Genomic DNA, 12,639 nt, shown 5'->3' on the forward strand with positions numbered 1-12,639 from the left:
GTATATCATATATATGGTCTATATTATATATCAACTTTGCCAGTAGAAACACAATATGGCATCCCATATAGACGATATTCTGTTCCATGGGATAATTCAAGTAACTGTGGTTCCTGTTTCCTGAACTGGAAATTGAGTTTCATGATGTACATACAGATCTGAACATTTTGTCAGAAGTATTTTGAAAGAAAAATATTGCAAAAAACCTAGCTTAGATTATTGTGACTTATACACACAAGAAATCTATATTATCTGATTCTTTCACATATGGGCCATCTTCCATTTCCTTAGGAGATTCCTTGGTTTGGTTCAGTAAAAATGAAGATTTTATCTCCTGTCTAATAATTGCAAGTTTCCAAAACTTCAAAAGACATAATGAAAATCATACAGGTCATGAGTTGTTCCCAAGGTGATATGTACAGAGAATCACTACAGTCTCAAAATATAAATTAAAAATAACTCTAATAAAAGGAGCCAAAATGGATTTGATTTGCACACAGTATTTGGTGGAGATCACTTAAATTTTTTTTTCCCAATAAGATTGTGTTCATACTGAATTGTAACAAATTATTAGGTGATCTGTTCCACAGAGTATAGAAGTTTTGTAAATTCTTGCTTTCTCTTTCTCCCAAGACTTCCAGACTCCCCCAAGTGGATATCTGAGAAATTTAGCCAAGTACCTCTAAATAACTGACACTTCATAATGAGTTTTGATAAATCCATACCAACTTTTTTTCTTTGTTTGAATTGAAGCAAGACACATGGAGAATTTCCCTTAGATGAATCTAGCACTTCCCTCTTTCACCCCTGTAAGTTACAAATTACTCACATGACTATTGCCTCTTATAAATACTCTTTTTCTCTTTCTGTTCTTCCTCTTTCAAAGAGTGAAATCGAACTGGCAGATTCATTTAAGGACCATATTGTGGTTTGCAGAGTCACTGCTATGTAAAATCATATATATGGGACACCCAGAATGGACTGTCTTGAAATCCTGACCTTCAAATAAAAAAGATCAACACAATTTATATCAAAGTGCAGTATGCTCTGACGCAGGAGCATCAGAATGCCTGGAATCTGCTTTAACCAATTAAGCCATTCAAGGCAAGAGGAAAATAAAGCCTTCAGTAAATCCATTGAAGCCACCATCTCCCAGCCTCCCACTGCCTGTTATCGATCTTTTTAAGTGCGGACTAATGAGTCGTATATACACCTGATGGGATGCTCTCACCCTATCACCTCCGAGGAGTTAAACTTACACAAAGAATCAACTGGGTGAGAGGGAGGGTGGCAGGACACATCTAGGCCGATGGCTACCTTGGCCCCTTAAAACCCAGCGCGATGGTGTCTCTTCAGTGAACGCAGCAGACCCCATCCCCTACTTTCCTAACGAGCCCATTAGTTCCTTTGCGGGAGATTTTCCTTTCAGGTCGCTTCTAGGGCAAACGCTTTTGTTCGCTACCACTCTCTGTGGTGGGAAAAGAACTGTAGAGAAACGCAAAGCAAGCTCGTGGCAGCAGCTTCTTTGCGGCAAAGCATCCCTTTCCGTTCAGCTTTGGCGATTTAGCAGGAACCTAGGTTCTCAGGGGACGTGGGTGAGGGGAACTCTGGGTCGAGGAACACATAAGACAAGAATCTCTGTTTTTACCTTCTATCCATTTCACTCGTATCCCCACAACTACCCCTCCCCGCCCCCCAAACTATCAACACAAACCTTTATGATCTCTACAAATGGGTGGTGGGTGGAGGGACATTTTCTTCCTCTAAGATTCGGAACAGGATCCAGCCTCCATACTAAAACCACATTAAAAACAAATAAGATCAAATAAGCTAAACGCAATGGGTAGTAACTATCTCAAGAGAGAAGCAGCTGCTGGCACCTGCCTGGATACGCGGCAGTTGCAAGCGCTTGGCTTTTCGTGCTGAATTATTAATTTATTTACCCCCCCCCCCATCGTCCCCTCCCCCTTCCCCGACTGCTAGGCAAGAAATCTCCGTGTCTCTACATTTTCCCCTCCGCCCCCACCTTACAGGAGTCTCCCACTTCTCGGTCTCGGGCCGCTCTGCCGCCTGCCCGCGGTGGCCTTCGAGTCCCTGGCCCTCTGCCGCCGCGGCGCTGCGCTGGGGGGCGTCCCGCTCGCCGCGCGCTCCCACTCGCGCCCAGACCGGCGCTGCCGTGGGTCCCGGCGGCGGCGGGGGAGGGCGGAGGGAGGCCGCGGGTGACAGATGTACTCCTCTGACAGCTCTCAGTATCAGCCCAGTGGCTCCCTGCCATTGGCTCAGTGCAATGGACCGGCAACGCCGCTCAATATAATAACACTCATGCCTGCCAGCAGCAGCAACTCCGAGTGCTGGCACCGAGAGCGGGGGATGCTGCTGCCGCCGCCGCCGCCACCGCCGCTGCCGCTCGGGCGGCTCCCGCTGCCCGGCTCCGCTCGGCCGCGCCACCGGCATTGACTGGCGCTCCGCTCCCGGCTGCCTGGCCGGCCCCTCCCAGCCCGGGATCCTCCCGCGGGGCGAATCGCCCTAAGGCGAATTAGGAGAGAAACAGAGCCTGAGACGGACAGCGCGGCGAGCATGCGGAGGCGGAGGAACCTCGGCGCGCACGGCAGAGGCGCGTAGTGAGCCTGTCTCCGGCGGGCGTGCGAGAGAGGCGGTGGTTCGCCCTCGCGGCCGGTCCCTAGCCCACCCTCCCTGGGCCCCGGCGCGCTGCGGCTGCGGGCGCGGGGTGCCTGGAAGCGGCGGCTGCGGTGGAGGAGGCGGCGGCTGCTCCATGGAGTGTTACTACATTGTCATCAGCTCCACGCATCTCAGCAACGGACACTTTCGCAACATAAAGGGAGTTTTCCGGGGCCCTCTCAGCAAGAACGGGAACAAAACTCTGGTAATCGCTTCTGTTTTCCTCTCTCTCTCTGTCTCCTGTTTAAGAGGACATTTGGAAGATTGAGGTTACTGTGAGGGTTTGGGGGTGTCACAATTCAATTTGGTTTATCATATATTCATTTATTTGTCTTGTGGGCGTGGGGTGAGAATTTGGTGTAGAAAAAGGCAGGAATCTCAGGGAAGCTGAGATCCATGGCTTTGGTTGACACTTTCCCAACGCTCGGGACCCTCCACCTCACTCCGTCCTGGTGAAGATTACCACGGTTTTTCTTTATTTGAAACAAATTATGTCAACAGGATCTCTTCTTAAGAAAGAAAAGAAAATAACCCTAACCCCAAGTGACCCTATAGCCTGTCGCTTTAGGAAGCTGAAGGTAATGAGGATGTGTGGGTGTCTCTCGTGGAGGCGGGGGGCCATGTGACTGGAGGTGCGGGGCAAGTGGCGGGACTGAGTGATGGTCTCAGAAGGAGTTTGTGTTCCGGCTGTCTCCGGAAGGGCTGGCAGCAAACTTCTCTAGTGAGAAGTTGTCAGTACAAAGCTTAACTGAGTGACTCCAGAACCCCATGCCGTCAGCTTTAAGCTATTCACTCAAAAGAGGTTGGAGATAAGTGTGACGGGTGGGCACTCTGACACAGTCAGAGCCACAAGGAAAAACGTGCTAGACAAACAGAGCCCGCGCGGTCCTGGGAGGTTCTCACTGGACCACCGAGCTTCTCTTTCAGCATTCTAGTAGGAAAAGGACTCCTGATTGTTGAGAGATGTGCTGAGCATTGAGATAGTACAGGGTGATGGCCCTTACTTTTTCTTTCATATCCCCTCTTAGCTACAAAACCTCCCTGCAGAACTGACTCCCAAGTCTTGGTATCTCCTGAGAACTATACACCCAATAACGAAAAAGGGAAGTAGAGAGAAGGCTCATTAGGCTAAGTACTGCTGCAAACAGAGTAGAGCCGGAGTAAGGTGGTAATATGCAGATGTATGCATCACTAAAGTCTGGGTCTGTTAGCAAGCAACACCCCGTCCCCCCTTTTTAACAAAGTGATTACTGAGCTCTGAATAGGTAGAGTAGAAGTTTAAGGACAGACTCAATTAGTCCAAAAGTAAATACAGTATTCTTAATCTATTTTCTTTCTATATCTTAAAATATGATTCTACATAAATTTTTTTCTAAATGTGCTGTGCATCTGTCTTCCAAGAATGAAAAGTTCTCTTCTGAAGTTTTAAGTGAATTCTGACATTGATGTGATTCATTTGATTATTTTCTTTTTTCCCTTGAATCTCTTGGACATCCTCCTCTCAGCTCATTTAAGACTCAAAGAAGTAGGGTTAATTTATCGCTTTTATTATTGTCCTGGATAAGATTGTTTACTGTTGTTGTTGATCAAAGAAAATACTCTTCTGTGGTCTTCCTTAGTGGAGTACTATACAGAGCAATAGGCACAGGCTAAGGTAATTATGGAAAATGTTCTGGCTAGACTTAGAGAAGTCAACTATATGTGAAGGTAATTTGGGGGAGGGGAAGCGCTTCATTTTGAAAAAAGTGTGCACTGGTTTGTTTTTTAAATCAAGTTTCACTTATGAGAAAAGGCAAACTTATTGACTGAACAAGATCTCATCTCCATAGTTATAATAATGGTGTAGGTAATAAAGCCACAGAATAAAGTTCATAGAAAAAAAATGTTTATTTGCCAAACCTCAACTTGTTAAAATTCTGGTAATCTTGATTCTTAAGTCAACCTTGGGCTTCCATAAATCATTGAACTTGCTTAAGGATGTTTGTTGTCTGTTTGAAGTTGATTAGTTCTTTATCACTCATATTGACAAAAAGTAGGTTAAACTGTAGATCTGCCAGTTTAATCTTCAAATTAAAATAGGTGTTAAAGAGCAGCTACCTAAATGAGATGAATAAATCTAAATATATGCAAATGTCAGAAGCAACAAACTGGGATAAAAAGGCTTAGAAATAGTTCCTATCATATTTTATTTATGGTAAAAGGACTTATAGGGACTTCATAGCTAATCCTTCAAGATTGTGTTTACAAACTGCCCAAGTTAGTGTTCCCTGTGCAAGAGATTTACACCGACTGAAATGATGTAGATTTTTCATATATGGTTCCACTATATTTGAGACTATTACTTTAAAAAGTAATATATGTCATGTGTGGGTTTTCTATGTCTTTTGATGATTTTGTTATTGAAGAGAATGAGATTTATGCCTGTCTATAACAGAAGAGATTCTAAATATATTCATAAATGAATTTTTTAATTAAATAGTTTTCTATACTTATCTAAAAATGTATTTTTTACAGCAAGTAGGATGCTATGAAGATTTATTATAAGCTAAAACTTACTATAAGCTAAAAACAGAAAACTGAACCTGAAACTTCTCAGAAATAGCAACCTTAATAAGAAACACAAATATTATCTTAAAAATATATATATTCCACAATTTGAATATTTTCAGGTAAGGATTTATGGTTGTCATGTTTTTAATCCCAGTTTTATAGAGTAGTAATTATGAGATCTTTTTTACTTTCTTGTCTATTTGATTTTGACATATTGTGAACTTTGCCTTTGAAGACATCATCACATTTTTGCATTTTGAAATGTGTATTAAGTTAAAAGAATTTTAGTGAGTGTTTTTTTTTTTTTTCTTATTTCAGGAGAGCACAACTTAAAACATAAAATCCATTGAGGGATTTTTCCAAAGAAATTCCAATTAGTTTTCAACCACTGGATAACTAATGGATATTCTGAACATTTTTTAAATTCGTATTTTTAAAACATTTTCTAGTCTTTAAAATTATTGAACTGATTTAAGACAGGCTATAACTGTTAATACAGTGTTCTTTCAAGAATTAGAAGTTACCTATAGAATAAATTTACTTACAGAATAAAACTCATTGTTTACTGACCTTGGTTAATCTCTTTAGTCCTAAATCCAGAATGTAGTCCTGCTACTCATACTGAGGATATTATCAAAATGTACAGACCTTTCCATAGATCATACTATGTCACTCACACAATAAAATTTTAAGGATACTTAAAGGTTAAGCCTACTGTTAATCTTGATCCTATTCCTGGGCTTTTAAATATATTCCTTTTCACAATTTTAACTGAAAATACGCAAATCTCCATTTTGCAGGGTCTTACCGTCAAAGAGAAAGTTCACTCTACTTGCGATGATTTCTGTTATAAATAGCATCATATGTGTGATATAGCTTTAATTCCATGGAATAAGAAATAAGCTAATATTTTATTAGTGCTCCAGAATATGTCTGAATAAGTTACGTGGTTTAATGACAATGAATAAAGTTTACAATCCATGTATTCTTATTGTTTTTCCTTAGATTATCCCAAACCACCATTGTGTATGCATCTGTTTATTAGATAAAGACATCTTGTTATATTTATGTTTTGCAGTTGATCCACAAAAGTTTTTTTGCCCTAATTATATATTTTTAAAGTTTTAATACAAAGTATTAAAATATTTTATATATAATTTAATGCAGAATTTAAATATATATTTAACCACTTTTAATATGGAATTTGAAGTTTGTGGAACTTTGGAAATCATTACTAATTTGTTTATTACTTCTGTTAGTTGGTCAGCATTTTTATATTTCACAAGAGTATTATGTCTGTTTAAAGACTATGAAATTCAAAAAGAAGGAGTGCTGATTTGAGGTCAGGCAGTGAGTCAATATTATAATGCAGATTTCCTGACTCTAGACATATTTCCTTTATAATTTATATACTAAATTAGGGAATCCATAGAAATTGGTATGATAATATAGATACTGATAAAGAGATGGTATTGGTGTCATCTATTGTTTGAAGGCACTCTACTTTGCCACTTGCCTTTAGGTGTGGAGAAATAGTGCCAGCCTCACAGAATAATTTGAATTCAAGTTTATTTTATTTCTTATCCTCCAATATGCGAACATCAATAATTTTTGTCTTGCCTAAGCCCTGTTCCTGAAGGCTGTCCTCCATTTCCAAAATATTAAGTACCAGGTTTGGCAAGAAAAGATGTATTGATTTATTAATCAGTTGTCAACATATTTGTTATTTAGTTCGTTCGGATTTATTGAGATGCTTTAATTGCAAAGCACTATTCTAGGCACCACAGGAATTGTGCTAAGTATTACGCACTAAATATTATGTTAAGATGTATTCATGGATGCTCCGTTCATTTTGAATATGTTGAAAAAATATTCACATATTTTGACAAGTTTGCAGGGTTCTTGTCACTCAAGATATTTTCATATGTATTCATTTTGAAAGTATGAAAAAATTCTGGGTTTTTTCCTTTGTGTATCCAGGAACTCACTAAAATTAGGTAGGTCTTTGAAATATACTATATGGACTTTTGTTCTAATTATCATTATCTAATATAGCAGTATTTTTCATGTCATTCCCTTACACATTTCTTTATCTCCTACAGTATATAATTTAAAAGGTTTCTCCACTCACTAAAACCCATTTATGTGGCACATTTAGGGTTGTGCGTAAGACTAAAGAAACAAGTTGTTGAATTAGTGCTGCTGAAATGTTATCATTGTTAGATTAATATCCTCAAGAAAGGTCAGGGGTGAGGGTGGGTTAGGGTGAATAATATATGGCTAAATTTCCCCACTTTATAAATTTGGTCATGTAATCAGTTATATACTTTTCCAAGTTTCTTTTACATTATTATACATTCAGTATTAAAGACCATCTTGTGTCTCACTTTCCTGAACTTAAGGTGACATATATTCTTTGCTATTCTTGTTTTTTATTCTAGCAAAACTTTACAACATGTGTGTTTTCAGAACACATTATTGGAGTAAGGAAAATAAGATTGAAATACTGATATTATGACCTACTCAAAAATGTAAGCAGTATTTTAAGGCAAATGTTGTCAAGTAACAACCGTGATTCTAACATATCTTTTTTAGTTTATCAAATATTATTTAAGTTATTTTTGATAGTTGAAAGTCAAATAGTGACATACTATCTTGTCTTTTCTTTTCAATTATGCACCAGTATTTTCTAGTTTATTGATGACTGCGATTACGTTTTTGCTGAAAATACAGATCAACAAGAGCGTTGGAGACCACTAATCCAAAGATTTCATATAGTTGTATTTGTATTCAGGACCAAATTCAAGCTGCAGAAGTAGTTTGTTTAGTGTGCACTGTGTTTTAAAGTATTTGGGCTTAAATGCTATTCAAAGGGGAATACACTTCACAGTTTGCTACTGTCTATACTATTTTTTACTGTTATATAAGTTTTCACTTATTTATAATACCTTCCTGACCAATGAAGACACTTGAATTTTCCACTTCTTGTTTAGTCCGAGAACCAAATTTTACATACGGGAGACAGAAACATTTTCGTCATTCTACCCTTCATGGTACCAACTTTTAGATAGACAGTAGTCTTCCAAAAAGTTTTCTGCATATTTGTGTGTTTCTATACTGTTTATTATGTATTGGTTGAACTGCTTAACAGTATTTTCCAGATCATATATCTAGGATATTATGACCTATCATAATAATTATAATATAGAAACGTGGATTTGAGGATGATGCATTTTTGCATTTTAAAATTGCAGACTTTCGCTCAGACCACAGGTGTTTTTAGTAGTTTCTTGTTGTTTTTGGTCTTTTTAAAAATTAATTTTGAATGTAATTTTAGTCTTTATACTTTTGGTAAACATGTTTAGTTCATGTAACATACTTAGAAAATAGTTTTTTGAAAGTATTATACATAGGGGAAATCATACTTTTTAATAAATGTAATCATAATACAGTGTTGAAATAATTTTCTCAGCGATTCTGTTTAACTGAGATATTACTATTGTAGGCAACTGTTGTAATTAGGAGTTTGAGTAATCCTTCCAGAGAGAAAAAAATAGCAGTTTTAATCTGTGGTATACTGCAGCCAAAATTCATAAAGAAATTTATATATTTATTTTTCACTTTTTTTTTATATTGCAAACTACAATATTAATAATTTTATTAATTCTATTCTCTAAGAATCTTAGCCTGAAACCATTTGATCTGTTTTATCTCATCAAATTATCCTTTGCCTCTGAGAAAATTATTAACATATATGCAATATTATGATGTTGTTTTCAACTAGCAAGGTTTCATTAATTTTATAAATGTGTTACAGTACACTTCCTAGCACAGTATAAGATAAAGTAGGGTAGTAAATAATTAAAACTCAATCCTAGTTGTCAAAATAACAAAGTCCATTACCTGATGTAGTACTCTGGACTCTTTCATAATGGTTTTCACCATTAGAAGAAAGTTATGTACATTTCTAAATGTAAGTACATTTAATGTATTAAATGTTTATGATGACAGTGCCATATTCAAATTATAAGAAAACACTTTTTACTTACATAGCTTTAGAAAAATGAGCTATTCCGAGTGGGATGACTGGTTTTATGTGTCAACCAGAATAGTAGCCAGTTATTTAAACAAACACTAATCTAGGTGCTCTGAAGGTATTTTGTAGATATAGTTAATGTCTGTAATCAGTTGACATCAAGTAAAGGAGATTACCGTCTATAAAGTGGATGGATCTCATGCCATCAGTTGAAAGACTGTAAGAGCAGAAACTGAGATTTCTTGGTGAAGAAATTCTGCCTCATGACTGCAGCATCAAACCCTGCCCTGAGTTTCTAGCCTACTGACCTGTCCTACAGAAGCCCCACAAACCCACAATCAGAGTCAATCCCCAATTCCTTAAAACTCTCTTTTCCTCCCTCTCTCCCCTTCCTCTCCATGTTTTCCACCTGCCCCCCCACCCACCGCGCCAATTCTCTCTCCATCTCTCCTGTTGGTTCTGTTGATCTAGACCCCAAACAGTATACTGAGGCTCAGTTATTACATCTCTTTTACAATAAGACAACTCAGTATTTGAAATATAAATCATATCTAATTCCAATTGGATTTAATTGGAAATAGGTGAAATTGACATTGTTAAACTATTTAGGGTTAAAATTGATAGACCTTAATGTGGAATGTTTTTGTTGTTTTATAAAGGAATGTATAATAACTTTATTTTAAATATTTGCCTGGATTACTATGTATCTCTCAATCAATCTCCCTGGCTCCTCCCCAAAAAACTTTTATAAAACTGTAAAATATAGTTATTCTTATCTGTTCAGCTCCAGTAGCTAATCATACATGCATTTATTGTACTTGAAGAAAATCAGGCTATCTTTAAATGAGAGAAAATATTTTTAAACTTAATATCAAAAGTGTACAATTTGGTAACCCAAATTTAAGAAAGTTGGCTTTAATGGGTGGCTATGTAAAATGAAGGACTTAAATTTTACAAAACAAAAATGTTTTCATGAAAAATACACAGAATGGTGTCAGTAACCACCAGCCAGAAACCACCAGGAACAGAGCTCTAGTTGAACCAAGTTGGACCTATTGGTACTTGTTGGAACAAGATAAACTGCACACCATGGGGAACCTTGATGCATCTCATGAAGAAGAAATAAGGTAGAGTTTTATAGGTTTTGGGATTGTGAAAGGTGATTTTGTGGAGTTTATTGAAACATTGTTTTATTCTGGATTATCCTGTGAGAAAGGAGGGCCATTCTACAATTGGTTATTTTAGTGCTTTTTCTCTAGGAGGCAAGAGGAACAGAGTGGGGGCAAAGCTGTAGTTGGTAGAGAAGCAGCTTTTGCGCATGTTGGCTGGCAGATGGGGATGTTTCATAACAAAAACAGTAGGTTTGTTTTTGTCTGTCCCCAAACATGATTGTGAAGTGGTCTTGTTTTTTCCTGCTTCCTTCATGCTCATCAATGACCTTGTCTGATGTTAGGGGACTGTGAAACTGTTTATCTTTGATAACAGAACCATACCTTACTTTTTTTTTCTATTTATTTATTTATTTTATTTTTGGCTACATTGGGTCTTCATTGCTGTACACGGGCTTTCTCTAGTTGCAGTGAGCGGGGACTACTCTCCGTTGCGATGTGTGGGCTTCTCATTGCGGTGGCTTCTCTTGTTGCAGAGCACCGGCTCTAGGCTCGCAGGCTTCAATAGTTGTGGCTCACGGGCTCAGTAGTTGTGTCTCATGGGCTCTAGAGTGCAGGCTCAGTAGTTGTGGCACACGGGCTCAGTAGTTGTGGCTCGTGGGCTCTAGGCGTGCGGGCTTCAGTAGTTGTGGTGCAGAGGCTTCGTTGCTCTGTGACATGTGAGATCTTCCCGGACCAGGGCTTGAACCCATGTCCCCTGCATTGGCAGGCGGATTCTTACCCACTGCGCCACCAGGGAAGCCCCATACTTTACTTTTTGATCTAGACAAGTTCGTAGCTGACAGTTCCCAGGGGCTGCTTTTTTCTTTCTCAGATATGACATGGATGGTTGCAAAGAAAAGGGAGGCAAGACCATCAGAGAATTTCAAGGAAATGAGACCCAAAGCCGGGGAGTCTTAGGGATGAGGGAGGGAAGGAGAATGGTTGAAGATTACCAAGGTGGAGCGTGGAGGACATGTGCCCTGCACTGGCACATTCTTATGAGGACTCTGGGGAGATAAAACAGTCTCCCATCTCTTGAGAGAGATACAGGGGAAAGGCTTTTCAAGAGAGACAAACTTCAGTTGGCGCAAAATGCTGAAGTAAAACTTCAATGAAAAGTCTAAAGCTATAGAGATTTCATTGATAAGGGACACTTCTGAATCCAAGACACAGTCCAAGTGTTTTAGGACATGTAGGAATATAGAGAATTTTGTCATAAAAGAGGTTGTAACATAATCTCATGGAGATTGAAGTCCAGAAAATGAAGAAAAGTTTGGGAATTCTGGACTTCCTGTGGCAACTGACATTACTGGGGATACAGGGTAGGATAAAACTGGTTCCGATAATCCCAGTGCAGGCAGTGGTAGCAGTGGAGTGGTGAACCACGACAGAGAGGAGGAGTCTCTAGAGTGCAGGCTCAGTAGTTGTGGCACACGGGCTCAGTAGTTGTGTCTCATGGGCTCTAGAGTGCAGGCTCACTCTATTGGGGAGCACTCAGAGTTCTCGGGATCATCTTAGACGCCTCATATGGGACTGAATGATGCACAGCCCTATTGTGAGCCTGAGAGCTTTCTCCTGACCCTTGCTGAATTATCATGCCAGAGGGGCATGGTTAGTTCTAGTGCACAGATTTCCTCCCATATTCAGCCCCTGGGGGTGGGGGGCAGTTGGGGAAGGTCAGTGTATTAACAGTGATACACAGGTCAACCCATCCAAATTGCCTTGTTTGTGTCCTTCAGATAGGAAACACCTAAAGAATTTGATGTGGAGCAAGAAAATTTTGTTTGGAGAGAATTTAGGAAATTGCCAAACACTTTGGATTATGGAAAGCAGGGAAGTTTTGGACAATAAGTAACTGAGGAGGAAGTGAGACCAGTTACAAAGAAGGAAGGGATTTAATGATGAGCGGTTTGAACTAAATGATTTTACTTACAAGTGGTCAAGGACAGAAAGATGGGATAAAATATGGATTCTCTCCTTGTTTAATGAAAGGTCTCAAGTGACATGGTCTAGTGGCCTCCAAGGAAGTGTCAGCGGAAATACAGTAATCTTTGTGGTACTTCCTTCAAAACCTGATATTTCGCAAATCACCTCTCTTTGCTGAAATGAGACAAAGTTCCTTCATAGTAGGGAAGAGAATGACTACTTTCACTCCAAGATTGTGTTCTTGCATCCAGTTTAGCATGCCTTTGTCAAAATATTTACTGTCATACTTACACAGTG

At 39.0% G+C, this 12,639-nt stretch overlaps 1 protein-coding gene across 1 annotated transcript in view; it reads left to right on the top strand.

Moving 5' to 3' along the window:
- Window positions 1–2,773: 2,773 nt before the first annotated feature.
- Window positions 2,774–12,639, top strand: part of ZNF804A (zinc finger protein 804A) — a 319,185-nt gene continuing 309,319 nt past the window's right edge. Inside the window, exon 1 of the mRNA XM_061202995.1 lies at window positions 2,774–2,884. Coding sequence (XP_061058978.1) covers window positions 2,774–2,884 — 111 coding nt within the window. The remainder of the gene's footprint in view (window positions 2,885–12,639) is intronic.

The sequence above is a fragment of the Eubalaena glacialis genome, chromosome 1 (assembly GCF_028564815.1).
Source record: "Eubalaena glacialis isolate mEubGla1 chromosome 1, mEubGla1.1.hap2.+ XY, whole genome shotgun sequence".
In the NCBI taxonomy this organism is placed as follows: Eukaryota; Metazoa; Chordata; class Mammalia; order Artiodactyla; family Balaenidae; genus Eubalaena; species Eubalaena glacialis.